General features: G+C 47.2%; 1 protein-coding gene across 2 annotated transcripts in view; it reads left to right on the forward strand.

Moving 5' to 3' along the window:
- Positions 1 to 13,545, forward strand: part of SLC22A2 (solute carrier family 22 (organic cation transporter), member 2) — a 34,141-nt gene extending 20,596 nt beyond the window's left edge. Inside the window, exons 7-11 of one of the 2 annotated variants that reach the window (XM_021082434.1) lie at positions 2 to 216; positions 1,306 to 1,414; positions 2,295 to 2,407; positions 6,406 to 6,505; positions 11,916 to 13,545. In XM_021082434.1, coding sequence (XP_020938093.1) covers positions 2 to 216; positions 1,306 to 1,414; positions 2,295 to 2,407; positions 6,406 to 6,505; positions 11,916 to 11,982 — 604 coding nt within the window. In that variant the 3' untranslated portion in view covers positions 11,983 to 13,545. 2 annotated transcript variants of the gene reach the window in all.

A 17,066-nucleotide genomic window follows, 5' to 3' on the forward strand; every position in this document is an offset into this window, starting at 1 on the left:
GGTTCACGAGCGCTGTTCTCTACCAGGGCCTTGTCATGCACATGGGCCTCGCCGGGAGCAACCTCTACCTGGACTTCTTCTACTCAGCCCTGGTGGAATTCCCAGCCGCCCTCCTCATCCTCCTCACCATCGACCGCCTAGGTCGCCGTCATCCCTGGGCTGCGTCAAACGTGGTGGCAGGGGCAGCCTGTCTGGCCTCGGTCTTTATCCCTGAGGGTAAGTGTCCGGCCCAGCCAGGCTCTCGTCCTCCAAGACCCTGGGAGGAGAAGGCGGCAGGGCCACTTGACGGGAAGAACATGTAATTTAACGGTGGCGTTAAATTATGATTGGAAAGAATGAAGGAAACATCTGGGAGGCTCTCTGAGCAAACCCGCCTCTAAGAACAGTGACACCCAGTGGCGGCCTGATGTAATCACACCCACCAGTTTTCAGATAGACGATAACCAGAGAGGCCAGGGGGCCTGCTCCAGGCCATGGAGCTGGCCCGGAGCAGAGAGCACATGGGCTTTGGGGAGAGCAGGCCCGGACTACCGTCTTTCCCAGCGTTCCGCAGACATGATTTAGGAAACCCCCCTGACGTCCCTGCAGAATCTGTTTTTCCCTTTGGTCTTTTTAGGGCTGCACCAGTGGCATAAGGACTTTTCCAGGCTAGGGGTGGAATCGGAGCTGCAGCTTCTCGTCTATGTCACAGCCACAGCAACGCGGGATCCAAGCCACATCTTCGATCCACACTGCGGGTCTGGATCCTTAACCCACTGAGCGAGGCCAGGGATCCAACCTCCGTCCTCATGGGTGCTAGTTGGACTCATTACCACTGAGCCACAATGGGAACTCCTTCCCTGCCAAATAAAGGAGAAAACGTAAGTAAATGCCAACCATGAACTACCATTCGGGTCCTCTCTTTCCTGGGGAAATGCTTTCCTAATAAGGGGAAGCAACAGCCTCTGAAACAGAGTCTTATTAACAACCAGGGGCTTGGTTTGTTGACAGTTATTTAATACATGCCCATCTTTTGCTATTTCTTCTGGGTGACCTCTGTGGGCTGAAGTTGGCCCAGCTTTGGAAGCTGGCATAATCCCATCGTCATTAATGACCAGGGGCCACACTGAGGAGCTATCAGAGTTGTGTCTGAGGCTAAAACAAGCAGACATGGGGAATTTTGCTGAATTGTCTCGAGTCTGGAGAAGAACCGATTGTTTGTTTTTGTGTTATTCTGGAGTGTGGACTTTCTCCGTGCAAACCCCATTCCGGAGCACCGATTGGAAACCAGGAAGCATGTGTAAGTGTTTGTGTTTTTCCCCTCAGATCCACACTGGCTGAGAATAACAGTCCTGTGCTTGGGCAGAATGGGCATCACGATGGCCTATGAGATGGTTTGCCTGGTCAACGCGGAGCTGTACCCCACCTTCATCAGGTGAGAAGCTTCCCTCAGCATGAAGGGGGCCATCGGGACATTTGTTTACTGGTGAGAATGGCCACAGGTGCCAGCAGAGAACTTTTGCTCTTTTTGTTGTTGTTTGTTTTTAATTTTATTAGCATTGATTTACTGTGTTAATTTTTGCTGTACAGCAAAGTGATTCAGTTATACATATATATTTTTTCTTTTCCACTCTGGTTTATCGCAGGCTATTGAGTGTAGTTTCATGGGCTCTGCAGGAGAGCCTTGTTGTTCATCCATACTATACATGATAGTTTGCATCGACTAACCCCAAACTCCCCATCCTTCCCCCGCCCCCACCTTGGGACACACAAGTCTCTTCTCTGTCTCTGAGTCTGCTTCTGCTTCATAGTTAAGTTCCTTTGTGTCATAGTTTAGATTCCACATATAGGTCATATCTTATGGTGTTTGTCTTTCTCTTTCTGACTTAGTGTGAAAATCACTAGGGAAGACACCTTTGTCTTCAAAATCCAGGGTAAGGCAAGACAAGACCAGGTCAAGACAGTAGCCAGTTCACACCTCACACTTACAGGCTGAGGTCAAACACAGAAGCCGTGTGATGAGAACAGAAGGTACCGCGCCGCTGGAGAGGGTGACCAAACGGCCACAGGAGGGGGGACAGCCCAAGGAGGACCACAGAACAGAGCAGCAGAGCTGCGATGAGAGTAAAAAGCAAGAATTGCCCCCTGCCCCCAATTAAAAATCTTTAAGAAAGTTAGAGCAAAACAGGTACCACAGACTATGAACAGAATTGAGTACTTGGTGTCATTTCTGCGTGTTGAAAATAACACGGACATCCTCTCTCAGTTACTGTCCTGTGATAAGTCGAAAGGTACATCAGTGTCCTGTGTTTCAGGAACCTTGGGGTCCTCGTGTGCTCCTCAATGTGTGACATCGGTGGCATCATTACGCCGTTCCTGGTCTACCGGCTCACCGACATCTGGCACGAGCTCCCACTGGTGGTCTTTGGTAAGAAAGCCTCAGAGATGCCTTTGACTGAAATCCTATTCTTCCAGGGGCCTCCATTTTTCCACCTCCAAATAGACATCATGCCTATGTAACTACCTCACCTGACTAGTCATTTGTACTAGCGTCGTAATCCCAGCATCAGTGGCAGTATGAGCAGCCACTAACCCTCAGGTCTGGGAGCCACGAGGACTCGTGCCTGTGCAGGTGCAAAGTCACGGGCGAGTGAAGGGGAAGCAAGTTCCCCTGAGGATACCCTCTCTCCTCACTGACTTCTGCCACTTCCCTGGGGTCTCTTTGTCCAAGAACTCACTCTTTCTGCCTCCTCTAGGCCCAGAGGTAGAAAACTACAAACCTTTTCTTCATTACTTCAAAGAAAGGTGGTTAAGGTTTTGCAAAGAGCAATTTCCAAACCCAGGGAAAATGAAGACCAAGATTAAGAAAATGCATTAGTGAGGAGTTCCCGTCATGGCTCAGTGGGTTAAGAACCCAATTAGCATCCATGAGGATGCAGGTTTGATCCCTGGCCTCACTCAGTGGGATAAAATATCCCGCATTGTGGCTGTGGTGTCGGCCGGCAGCTGCAGCTCCGATTCAACCCCTAGCCTGGGAACTTCCATATGCCACACCTGCAGCCTTCAAAAGAAGGGGGGAACATGCATTAGCGAATTACCCAGGCAGAAGCTCTGCCTTCAGCAAGAGTTCAAGTGAGTGAATGCTCCCTGGCATTTCCACCACCAGCTTTTGTGACCCCAGAGAGCGCCGTGGCGCCCCACTCCCACCTCCCCAGGAGACCCTTCAAGACCAGCAGACACCATTGAAAGTGAGGAGCCAACTTCCCAGAAGGAGATACTTGCAATAATATCGCCAACACAGGATTGGGCTCCAGGCTATGGGAAGAACCTCCATAAATCAACAAAAGACAAACACCCTCGTGGAAACGTTGTCAAAACACGGCCAGCTGGGTTTGGCGTATAGGCCAACTTCTGCTCCATAGAAACGAGAATGGATCCCCAGAGGGAGATAAATCAACATAGATAGATGCCACCAAGATGAGGTTGAGTGAAAAAATAAGTTGAGGGGCATGCCCTGATGGCCTCGCCATTGAGGATACAGCGTTGTCAGTGCCACGGCTAGGGTTCCATCCCTGGCGCAGGAACTTCTGCCTGCTGCCGGTGCTGCCAAAAAAAAAAAGAAGAAGAAGTCGAAGAAGAGAATATATATATGATGCAGCTTACGCAAAAAAAATTTTTTAAAGAAAACTCATCTGCATTAAAGGCACAGCTGTGTGGGTGCCGGGCACCCCATCCTCAGATGCCTTGGCAGTCAGGTGTAAGGAGCACGGACACAGCACTTCCCTCTGAGCCTGAAGGATGTACCGACGCTGAGCTCGCCCCCTCCCTGACCAGCCTGCAGGACGGAAGCAGAAGGACAAACCGAATTATCAGCACTGCTGAACACAAGCCCAGGACTGGACGGGGCTGACCCTGGGCACCTCGTCCTTTCAGCTCCATCGCCTTTTCTCACAGAGGCAAGACAGGTCCTCTCCTCTGTGTCTGTCCACACAGACGTGGCTCCAGATTCACACACGTGGCAGTCACCTTCCCAGTGTTGGCCCCGAGGCACTCACTTCAGGCTTCTTTAAGACTCGTTCTGAGTCCTTCTTTTATTTATTTATCGATTTGTCTTTTTAGGACCACACCCTCGGCATATGGAGGTTCCTAGGCTGGGGGCTGAATCGGAGCTGCTGCAGTTGCCGGCCCCCACCACAGTCACAGCAGTGCAGGATCTGAGCCATGTCTGTGACCTACGCCACAGCTCAAGGCAGCACTGGATCCTTAACCCACTGAGCGAGGCCAGGGATCGAACCTGCGTCCTCATGGATACCAGTCAGATTCCTTTCCACTGAGCCACAGCAGGAACTCCCTGAGTCCTTCTTTTAATGTGCCGAAAATGTGACCCTTTCCCCCACTGACACACAAGACTGGCCTCATCTGGGGGAGGAAGGCAAAGACCATCTCAGACGCCCCCCAGGGGCACAGCAGACGGCTTTCCTCTCTACCCTGCGCATGATCACACCTGAGTCTCTCTTTCCTTCTTCTCAAGGGAGTTGTGAGGGGAGGTTTTCCATGCCAGCAAAAGTTCCAAACTGCTGCTAGAAGTCTCCCTCGAAATGGACCCAGCGAACGCCTCCACATTCCAGCTCCGCCGGGAGATGGCCAAAGCCGATAGAACACGAGGTCTTTATTGGAGATAATCATGCTTTGGCCACAGAGCAGCTGGCACCGCTGAGATGTCCTGCCCCAGACTCCTTCCTGCCCCGACACTGGCGGAGGGTCCTGACCCCAGGAACCCCTTTCCATCCAGAGGAAGCCCCATCGCAGGCTCTAGATCTTTCCTTTCACTTCAATCTCGGCCACGTCCCTAGGTGACCCATGGGTAGCAGATAACTTCACTACTGTTTGTTCTCCCAGTGCCAGTTAACTAAAAAGGCAGAGCCCAGACCCACAGGGACCATCACCAACCTTCCCTCACACCCTGCCTTTCCCTCGAAAAGACAAGATGTTAACTGCAGTTCAACATGTGAAGTAAACACAGAGACAATTCCCAATTTTATGTTCGCTGGAACTTTCCTTCTCTCGCCAACCTTTAACAGCTGGCAGGAAGCCCACCTAACAGTTTTACGTTTTAACTTCTTTCTCTTTTCATACAATAATGGCACTGTGCTCTCGACACAGCCAGAAGGGGTCACTGAGAAGCCTGAACAACAAATTAATACATTGGAAAGTCCTGGTTGAAAGAACCCTGGAAAAAATTGATAAGGGGTATCTTGCTTCCTTAGCAGACCTATGTTTGCAAATATGAAATACTAAATAGATGATGCTTCTGATATATTCTTCAAAGACCACACACTTTAGAGACTCAAAGCCAGTGGAATATATTTCTCGTTTGCATGAGTTACAACCACTCGAATCTTTCGAGGTCTGGAAAGACCTTGAGAGGTTAGCTATTTAGTTCATACCACGTGCCAAGTACTTTTCTAAAAGCTTAACAAAGATGAGTTCATTTCAGCCTCATAATAAGCCTTTGAGGTACAGATACCCCGACCCACTTTCTGTAGGGGGAAGTCTGGAGCATCGGGGAGATGGCAGAACTTCTCAGGGCTCCAGGACCAGCACGAGGAGGGCTCAGGACTGGACCCAGGTGCCTGGAGCTGCAGCCAGTGCCCTGAACCACTGTCTGCTATGGTCTGTATTTTTGCCAGTTTTAAGACTACAGAAATGGAATCCAGCAGGCAGTTTTTGAAACTCAAAACTAGTAAAGATCCCACGTCCTACTTCCTACCTTCTACTCCAGACAAACATATAAAGATGTAACCTGAAAATCCCAAAACTTTAATGGAAAACAGAAACACCATAAGGTTTACTATTATCCCCAGCCTCTGCAAAAATTATAGTTAGAGACAAAGGAAAAAAGAACAAGAGGAATTGACCTAACACCTGAATCAGAACCAAAAGCGCTGGCTATCCTATTTAATGCTGGTATACGGTACTACATGGCTCATTACTTTTATTTTGCTAATAATGTTTCAAGTTCCTGGCTCATTTTCATTACTAAGTGCTTTATATTGGCAGGCTTCTATTTGTTCTTTTCTTAGCATTTTTTTTCAGAGTTATTTTCCAGCTCCAACCTATCTTAATACCATGGCACTGTCCTCTAGCCGAGAATAACCTTGCCTCAAAACGTTAAGTATTTCATGTCCCTATAAGGAATTGTAATCCAGCAGAGTTTGGAATGGGCGAAATATTTATGATGGAGAATAGGGCAGTTAGAGATGGCAAAGGAATCTGTCAGTATAGGAAATCACCAAAAAAAAAAAGAAGGTTTTTTTTTGGTTTTTGGTTTGGGGTTTTTTTTTTTTTAAAGAAATAAGGGGAGCTCTAATTATGGAGCCAGCATGCTTCAGTTGCGAATGTGATTTGCGTCTGTTTGGCTTTCAGCTGTGGTTGGCTTGATTGCTGGAGGCCTGGTGCTGCTGCTTCCAGAGACCAAAGGGAAGACTTTGCCTGAGACCATTGAAGAAGCTGAAACCATGCGGAGGTAGGGAGTTGGAATTCCTCCATGAGCTATTCAACACAGGTTTGGGGAAAATTCTGCAGCCAGTTGGAAAGAAAGATGAGGTCGAACCTATACCTCACACCATACACTGAGATCAATACACATGAAATCAAAGACTAAGAAACAGTAACAGAATGAAGATACTAGATGACAATACCTTTATCCTTTCATAGTGAGAAAGGTCTTTAAAATTTGACACACACCCCCACATCCAGGACCCACATTAAAAAAAGTTTGCCTTAATCAAAATTTAAAATTCTGCATTGACACAGTGCCGTCAGCTTAAAAACACACAAAACAAGCAAACAACCATAAAAAAGAACTTAGAGAAAATATTCCATAAAGGGCTAATTTTCCCAACATATAAAGAGTTCTAACAAATCCGTAAGAGCAACCTCTCAGTAGGGAAAAATGGGCAAAATATAATTCAGTGAAAAAGAAGATGGAAAGAGCTCTAAAATATTAAAATATGCTCAGCCTCCTTCATAGTAAAAGAAACACAAAGTAACACCCCACTAATACCCCTGGGATTGTCAGAACAAAATACAGTTGAACAACACAAAGATTGGGGTGTCAACGCCCTCTGCAGCCAAAATCCACGTATAACCTTCAACTCCCCAAAACTTACCTGCCAAGAGCCTGCTGTTTACCAGAAGCTCTTAGCAGGTAAGTTAACACATAATCAGTTAACACATATTTTGTATTTTCTATGCATTATATACTGTATACTTACAATAAGGTGAGCTAGAAAAAAGAAAATACTGAGAAAATCCTAAGGATGAGAAAATATATTTGCAATACTGTACTGTGTAGTTACCGATACGGTAAGTTGACATCTGTTTGTAAGACAAATTGTCAGTCTTACAGACAACCTACTTGAATGTTCTCTTGTGCGATACAAAACACTGTAGCTGTTATACATTGGACTAACACTAGGCATCAACAATAAAAAGATAATGTGAAAAAGATTCAAATTTTAGGCCTAATGATTCACACGTTGATAACGAAGAAGCAGCAGTGTGATAGCTTTACAGTTGCCTAGAGAATGGATAGGATTGCTTCCTGGCAGCCTAGCCTATACACTAATGAATGAATTGTTATAAAACTTTTATGGCACACAGTATTACAATCATACTCATAATACAGTATTAGAGATATTGTTACATGCTTAAAAAACCACTTAGCTATGCTGATAGGCTGGTAGGCAGTTTCTCCAACACAAGCCTGCAAAAGAGGCATATTGTACAGTAATGTAACTCTTGGAGAGCCAAGTTATAAAACAGAAAATGAACTCATTATTAATTTTATATTAAATATCACTCACCTTAGAACTAGGTAAGGAGAGGCTAATAGCTACCTAACTCTTTTGTAATTTTTAAAAATATTTCTAGGCTATCTGGTTCATCCATGAGTTTTTTCAAATTGTCACAAATCACACACACACAAAATTTCCAAGATATTTATTGAAAAATATCTGCATATAAATGGACCCAGGCAGTTCAAAGTTGGGTTATTCAAGGGTCAGCTGTACCGTGCTGGGAAAAAATGCAGGGAAATAGGCAGTATGCTATATTACCACTAAGCGTACAGATTTGGAGTTCCCATCGTGGCTCAGCGGAAACACAACTGCCTAGGATCCATGAGGACGCAGGTTCGATCCCTGGCCTTGCTTAGGGGGTTAAGTATCTGGCATTGCCACAAGCTGTAATGTAGGTTGCAGATGCAGCTCGAATCCGGCATTGCTGTGGCTGTGGTGTCGGCCGGCAGCTGCAGCTCCAATTCGATCCCTAGCCTGGGAACTTCCATTTGCCACAGGTGCATCCGTAAAAAGAAAAAATCAAAAGAAATATATGACACACTCCTTGCAAATTTATGCTTAGGTATTTCCATTTATTTTACCCACATTCCATTTTTGACCCATTGGCACCATGAACTGAATTGTATCCATCCTACCAACCCTTCCCATTTCGCTTATTCAGTACTTGGGCAAATGTCACCGCAGCAGAATCACAGTGCTACAGGTTTTCCTAGACCTAGTGGCTTGGAGTTGGAAGAGGCTTTGCATTCAGCCAGAGGCCACGCCCTGCAGCCCAGAGGACACCAGGATCTCAAGGGCTTTGCTTCCCATGTGCTGTTTTTTTTAAGTGGGAAATTCCACAGAAACTGAATTTCCAGTATCTGTTTTATTGTTTTGTTTTGTTGTGTTTTTAAATCAGAGGATTGGGTAACACTGAGCAGGCGTTTCCTCCCATTAACAATTTGCAGGCACTGAGCCATCCCTGAGCTCGTTGCAGGACACGCCCGCTGGAGGCTGTCACAGACTGGCCTCCCTTATGTCCTGTGCCTTTGAGATCCTTGACCTTGACCAACCATCCCCCCTAGACCCCCAAGTCAGTGCAGCTTCCCAGGCTGCACTGAAGACAGAGACTCCATCCTATGTCCTGTCGTGTCGCTGGACCCAAACGCAGTTCCTGGCACACACAGTTCCTGGCTCACCAAGTGGTTGTGGGATAAAAGCCGAGTTCCTTCCACAGCATCCCCAAGTGAGGTTTGCCCAGGCTGTCCCCCGCCAGCTCCAGTGCCAGGAAGGCAGTAATACGTGATGCCAGGTCTTCACATGTCCTATCAAGTGGCCTTAACTCCTCCAGGCTCTAACTTTGCATCTGTAAATGGGGGCAACACTTCCAACTCCATGTATTTTTGTAATGATGAGATGAGAAGATACGTATAAGGTGCCCGACGCTCAGTATATGTCTGATAACCACCGGAAATTCCTTTTATTTTTATTTTTTTATTTTTTTTGTCTTTTTGCCTTTTCTACGCCCGCTCCTGAGGCATACAGAGGTTCCCAGGCTAGGGATCCAATTGGAGCTGTGGCTGCCGGCCTACACCAGAGCCACAGCAACACAGGATCCGAGCCCCATCTGCGACCTACACCACAGCTCACGGCCACACCGGATCCTTAACCCACTGAGCGCGGCCAGGGATGGAACCCGCAACCTCATGGTTCCTAGTCGGATTCATTAACCACTCTGCCACAACGGGAACTCCCAAAAAGTCTTCATAGAAGATTCATAGCTGATCTATAAAATAGGAAACTATGTAGCCAGATGACTTACTGGAAATCAGATTTTTAAATCTCTGCCGAATGGTTTTGAGGTGGAGACATGCAGGTCAGCGATATACACATGCCTATAAGTGAGAGAGTTTTCCATTTTCCTCAGGCTGGTTCAAAGTAGCTAAAGAGATGTGTGTCACTGATTATCCCTGTTGCTGTCTTATGACCTCACTCTCTGTGTGATCTGCAGGTACGTCTAGGAAGACTTGCCCTTTTCTGTTTTCTGTATCACGTAACTGTGTTCACCTTTTACAGACAGAACAGGTCTGGAAGGCTTGGGGTTCTCAGGAGCGTGTGAGAAGCTGGGGACTAAGGCAGAGCTGAGCAACAGTGCCCCCCAAAGAGAAGGACCAGGCGGGGCAGCCGGCAGGAGGCAGAGGTGGTGGGAGTCGGCGGGGGGACAGGTCAAATCGGCCCCTGGGCTCCGGCTGGCTTCTCCGGCAGGAAGAGCTGACCCAGGCAGAGCATCCCAGACCCTCAGCCGGAGCTGGCGGCGGCGGCGAGGAGGGGGGATGCCCCCCCCCATCCAAGTCATTCTGTTCCTGAGCCCATCCTAGGAACAAGAGAGCTCTGGCTTACTCTTGCCACCTTATTTCACCCTGTCAGCCTGTCTCAGGTCTATAAAATCAGGTCACCGGAGCTAACGTGTGCTAAGAGGTCTCAGGGAGCGCTTTCCAAGGCGTTTGCATGTTTCGCCTCATTTAACCCCTGCAACAACCCTGTGGAACAGGTAGAATTATTAACCACATTGACAACTGAAAAAAAACGAAGGTGAGAGCAAGGGAGGGATTTGCCCATTCACAGGGCCAGTAAGCGACAAAGCCAAGAAGGTTCTAGTCCTGGCAGCCCGAGTCAGGGCTTGTGGACTCTCCTCACCTCAGAGGGCTGGGCCACGAGTGGGGCGGAGGCCATGCGGGGCTCTGTTCAGCTCCCTGTCGCCCGGCTGCTTGGGGGCTGTTGCTGCTGTGCTGCTTGCTGTTGCTGCTGCTGCTGCTGCTGTTGTGTTGCTGTGCTTGCTGTGGCTGCTGTTGCTATGGCTTTGTTGCTATTGTTGCTGTTGTTGGCATGGAGACCCTGGGAGCTCAGCCGACACCCTTGGACCCTCAGGTCTGGAGTCTGAGAGGACCCCAGCACCACTTGGTGATTTGGGGAGCTTCTACTCCCATGCCCATCTCTCAGATTGGTCCAGAGACTGAGGCGAGGCCAAGCGCCTCCGGGTGGAGGAGATTCTGTGACGATCCAGGGACCCAGGAGCAGCCCCACCCCCCTGGATTTCAGCTTTATCAACAGAAACTTGTCAAGAAGGCTGGGAACAGCAAATGAGGAACGCAGGATTTCTGCAATGAGTGCTAGCAACATTCTGATGTTCATAAAGACGAGAGGACTGAGAAAAGTTGCAATCGGAACAAATCTTTTTTTATGGCTGCACTCGCAGCATGTGGAAGTTCCCCAGCCAGGGACTGAACCCAAGCCGCAGCTGCAGCAACTGTGGATCCTTAACCCACTGAGTAGCACTGAGGAGCCAACCCGAACCTCTGCAGCGACCCAAGCTGCTACAGTCAGATTTTGTGTGTGTGTGTCTTTTTAGGGCCGCACCCACTGCATATGGAGGTTCCCAGGCTAGAGGCCAAACCGGAGCTGTAGCTGCAGGCCTACGCCAGAATCTGAGCCGCATCTGAGACCTACACCACAGCTCACAGTAATGCCAGAGCCTTAACCCACTGAGCAAGGACAAGAATCAAACCTGCATCCTCAGGGATGCTGGTCAGATTCATTCCTGCCGCGCCATAACGGGAACTCCAAGAGTCAGATTCTTAACCCACTGGGCCACAGCCGAAGTCCCTGAACACATCTTTAAATGGCTTTTTTACTTGTACAACTTCTGAAAAGTACATGAACTTTGGTAAAAATAATTTCTCAAATTCTAGTTGCAGAATTGATAACAGTGCCTAGATTTCGCAGTCATCATTTTTAATCAATAGAAAATTAAATTTTGACATTTCCCACCTCTGTGTTACAGAGATGGGTGAAACACCTTAAATAAGGAACATAGGCCGGTCCCACTCTCGGGAGAGAGTTTTAGGAACCGCTGCATCCACATGAGCTCTTCACCAAGCTCTGTCTGTTTTCGTTCCAAGCATCACCACAGGGAACCCTACGCAAGACTGATCCTGAACAAAGCTTGTACTCACGCGTTGCTCCGTTTATGATCCACTTTATTTTGATGTACATTTCCTCACCACTTCTTTCTCCCCATCCATTTTATTTTTGCAGACCAAGGAAAAACAAGGAAAAGATCATTTATCTCCAAGTGAAGAAGCTAGACATTCTACCAAATTAGGACAAGAGAGCTGCTCTTGCTCTCTTTGAGAAAACAAGGCTAGACTCAGAGATTTCTGCTCTCTTCGCAAAGCACATGCAATTCAACCTTACTTCTCTCTGAACACTATTAACCTTGACCAAATGGAGTTTGTTGTTCTGTATACCAGTGTGTCTGCCTCTGGGACGAGGTCCTGCAGTCCCCCTCGCTGGAACAGTGTTAATGCCTTCATCTTACGTAGATACCTTGACAGCGGATGCCAGAGCGTCTCAAGACCTCCCCCACACGTCCAGAGTCTATTCTAGAAAATCTCAATGGGAGGAGTAAACAGTCTGTCTAGGAAAAGAGGGAGCTTATCCTTGAAAAGACTGTCAAGATTTGGTAACTTACATCAGCAGAAATATGGCGGACCATTGAGGAATGAATGGTAATGATGCTTGGCCCAGGAGGATGAAACATAGTAACAGATCAGGTCACATTTGTTGGTATAATGCTATAACCCAAGATCTAGACTTAATGCGCCTGCTGGAGCGTCAAGCAGCAGCTCCAGTAGTCAGCAGACCAACAACAGTAGAAAAGATATAAGGGAATGTTTCTATAATGTGAAACGAGAAAGACGTCTTAGGCAAGAACAGAACCCGGGAGACCTAAAGTGAAAGATCGATGGATCAACGTGACTACACAAAACAAGACTAAATGAAATGAGGCTAGCTGGGTAATTTAATGGATGAGTGACCGATCCGGGGAAATATTTGCAACACATAGAAAATATCCAAAAGACATAGAGAGCTACTAACTATCATAAGGAAAAGACAGTCCTTTAGACAGACCGTTAGGGGAAAATAATGGCCCAAGAATACAAAGTTATTTATAGAAGTTGCATTAAAAATGGTTAACTTTAAAAAAAAGTTAGTTATGGAAATACAAAATAACAATGAAATACTCTTCGCTCATCATAGCAATAAAATTAATAAAACTTGATAAATTATCAAGAGTGGGTGAGGAGATGAAGAAACTTTCATGCATTGCTGGCTGGAGTATTGATGGGTACACTCTTTAGGAAAGGAATTTGGCCGCGTCTATCAATATCAGAAATACATCAGTTGATATCAATACTTGATATCAATATCGGTGCATGTCTGTGACCCAACAATGTCACCACTTTCATCTTTGAGGAACTCTAATGTATACAGACATGCATCTCAGAGGTATTCATTGCATCATGTGTTGATGACAGCAACACTTGGAAATAACTAAAGTCCTTAAATATAAGGCATGATTCAATAAACCATGGTATTCGGACTCATCAGTTAAAAAGGAAAAAAAAAAAAAAAAAAAATTTACAGCTACTCCACAGAAACTCCTCCACAGTGAAGGGTAAAGGTGAGTCTGAGAATGATAATATAGGAATGACGGCTGTACATCCAGCTAATGGTTTAGGGGAGGGGGTGTGGCACTGGGCCATGCACTGGGAAAGACTAGATTTTTCTGCAATGCTGGTGCTTTTGTGTGTGTGTTTTCATGTCCATGTCCATGGCGTGTTCATGCTGTTTTTAAAAATAAAGGATTAACTCTGAAAAATAACCTGGCAGTTTCTTTGAAAGCTAAACATATACTTCCAATATCACCTAGCAACTGCACACCTGGACATGCATCCCAGAGAAAGGAAAATATATGTCCCCCCCAAATTCCATGCATAATTGCATGTGGCCATTTTTATCCATAACAGACAAAATATGGAAATACCCCAAATGTCCCTCATACCAAGGAACACTCCTCAACAAGAAAAGGAACAGATCTTTAATAAAACATGGGCATAAAAGTACAAATAATAATATTTGGATGATACAGAAGTCTTTACTTCCTGCGTCTAGCACACGCTTTAAACAGAATTTTGAGCATATCATTTATAGGGTTCTGATGAACTGTCTGATGGTGTTGCTAACGGGAGACCTCTGTAAATGGTGAAAAATCGTCTACTCTGCTATGCTCCATGCTTGGACATCTATCACATTCGGATAAACCGTTAAAAAAAAGAAAAGAAAGGAAAAGAAAAAGGGACAGACCAACAACACACACACAACACAAGATCCTTCCCCTGACTGGATCTCCGGCATGTTATGCTGAGTGATAAAAGCCAGTCTCTAGAGAGTTCCCATCATGGTTCAGTGGTTAACAAATCCAACTAGGAACCGTGAGGTTGCAGGTTTGATCCCTGGCCTCGCTCAGTGGGTTAAGGATCTGGCGTTGCTGTGAGCTGTGGTGTGGGTCACAGATGAGGCTTGGATCTGGTGTTGCTGTGGCTCTGGCATAGGCCAGCGGCTGCAGCTCTGATTAGACCTCTAGCCTGGGAACCTCCATATGCCGCCGGTGCAGCCCTAGAAAAGACCAAAAAAAAAAAAAAAAACAAGCCAATCTCTAAAAGTCGATCATGAAAGGAAAAACTATTGAGATGGAAAAAAATTAGATTACCTTTGGCAGTGGTTATATAAGGCTTCTTGTGTGACGAAATGATGAAATGACAGAGAACGCCATCCACATTTTGCAGCAATGTCAGTTTCCCGGTTTTGACTTCATACTATTTTATATAAGACATAACCACTGGGGGGACACAGGTGGAGGGGACCCGGGACCTCTCTGGACTCTTTGCTTAGTTATTTCAAAATAAAATTTAAAAAAAATAAGTGGTTAAAAGTACAGTTTTTTAGGAGTTCTCTTGTGATGCAATGGGTTAAGGATCCCACGTTGTCATTGCAGTGGCTCAGGTCACTGCCATGGGGTGTGCTCCATCCCCGACCTGGGAACGTCCACATGCCGCAGGTGCAGCGAAAAGAGAAGACAGATGTCCCAGCTCAGCGGTGCAGGCAGGCTGAGAACCGACCTCCCGTCCCTGCTTCCTGTTCTGGTCAGTCCTCAAGGGATTGGACGGTGCCCCACCTCCCCCAAGCTGGGGAGGGGATAATCCACTTTACTGAGTCCACCGCTTCAAATGCTAACCTCACCCAGAAACACTCTCACAGGCACACCCAGAAATCATGTTTCACCTGGCCACCCCAAGGCCAATCAAGGTGATGCAGAATTAACCATCTCGGAAGGGTAAAGCTGTCAATCATTCCAGGAGAGGCTGGTTTCATGAGCTTCGACGTCCAATGCTGAGATAAATATATATATATACACACATCGCTTTTCAGGGCTGCACGGGAGGTATATGGAAGTTCCCAGACTAGAGGTTGAGTCGGCACTGCAGCTGCCGACCTAGGCCACAGCACAGCAATGCCAGATCCGAGCCTCAGCTGTGACCTACACCTCAGCTCATGGCAAAACAGGATCCTCAACTCACTGAATGTGGCCAGGGATCAAACCTGCATCCTCATGGATACTGTTGGGTTCATGACCGGCTGAGCCACAACAGGAATGCCAATGCTGTTATTTTAAATAAAACAGAAATTTCCTTATTTCTCTCTGCAAGCCTCCATGAAAAGGATGATGTGTATAAAACCCTACTACCCTGACCAAACCCCGAGAATAAAACTCCCTTCCCTTTTCCCTGATTGGCAGATCTTAGCACAAGATCCATGATTAACCAGGACTCTGAAACTGAGCCAGAGTGCCTTAAGTTCTATGCCATTGAACAAATGGGTCTTGGGCTCAAGTTCACGTTTAGATGTCTCTGGCAACTCTTTCCTTCCTCCCTCCCTCCTTCCTTCTTTTTCTTTCTTTCTTTCTTTCTTTCTTTCTTTCATTCTTTCTTTCTTTCTTTCTTTCTTTCTTTCTTTCTTTCTTTCTTTCTTTCTTTCTTCCTTCCTTCCTTCCTTCCTTCCTTCCTTCCTTCCTTCCTTTTTTTCCTTTTTTTCCTTACTCTCTTTTTGGCCATACCCAGGCCAGGGATCAAAGCTACACCACCGCAGTGACAACCCCAGATCTTTAATGGATAGGCCACCAGGGAACTCCAGCAACAATTTCCCTAAGGCAGGAAGACATGGAGTAAGGGGTGTCCTCGCCCACAGCTGCTCTAATTTTCGGGTTCATGTGATGTTAATGCGCCCGCCTTCTGCGTCCCTCCCAAGCCTGGAGTCCAGCAAATCTGCATCAGGAGTGCTTTGCTTCAAAGCCAAGGACACAAGGACACCGCCTCTGTCACGACTGGTCCTGGGAAAATTGAGGCGCCACGTTCCGGGTTCCCATGGCCCTGGGCTGCCTCCCCTCCCTCCCCACCCCCACTCCTCTGGTGATGCAGCATCTTTGATGCCAAGCAGTGTGCCCTCCGGCCCCTCATTGAAAGAGATGCTCTCCGTGACCCAGAACCTCAGGACTCGGCTGCGGAGCCACCTGCAGGGCAGAGAACATTAATCCTGGAAACCAGTCTGGCTGTGCTGTGGGTCTCCGCCCCGGTGCTGTTGAGCCTTCCACCCTTCAGTGCTCCTGTGCCCGGAACCTCCTACAAAGCAGTGAGTCCGACACCAGGTGCCGGCAGGGATTCTCAGGTCAGTGGCTCGAGCCCAGAGCTCCATTCCTGGCTGCAGCCATCCATTTAGACGGCCTGAGGGTTCCTGGAGTCAGTGCTTCTCACTGAGGCTTTACTGCCCATGACAATAATGCTCACCATTGGGAGTTCCCGTCGTGGCGCAGTGGTTACCAAATCCGACTGGGAACCATGAGTTTGTGGGGTCGATCCCTGGCCTTGTTCAGTGGGTTAGGGATCCGGCGTTGCCGTGAGGTGTGGTGTAGGTTGCAGATGCTGCTCGGATCCTGTGTTGCTGTGTCTGTGGTGTAGCCCGGCGGCTACAGCTCTAATTTGACCCCTAGCCTGGGAACCTCCATATGCCGCGGGAGCGGCCCAAGAAATGGCAAAAAGACAAAAAAAAATAATAATAATGCTCATCATCTTTAGATTTTGGTAAGAAGAATTCTGCAAGGGCCACATTCATGTCTTGCGTGCACATTTTCCAAGCCGTCTCTTACCCCCAGGAACACTTGAGAAATGTCACGAAGTATTTCCCCCAAAACAGATGGTCAGTGGCAATTTTCATGTTGGGCCAAGAACGGCAAGGTTGGGGACCGCTGGAGGAACAAGCTCCCCAGATCCCGAGCTTTGGAGCTCACAG

Source organism: Sus scrofa, chromosome 1, assembly GCF_000003025.6.
Source record: "Sus scrofa isolate TJ Tabasco breed Duroc chromosome 1, Sscrofa11.1, whole genome shotgun sequence".
In the NCBI taxonomy this organism is placed as follows: domain Eukaryota; kingdom Metazoa; phylum Chordata; class Mammalia; order Artiodactyla; family Suidae; genus Sus; species Sus scrofa.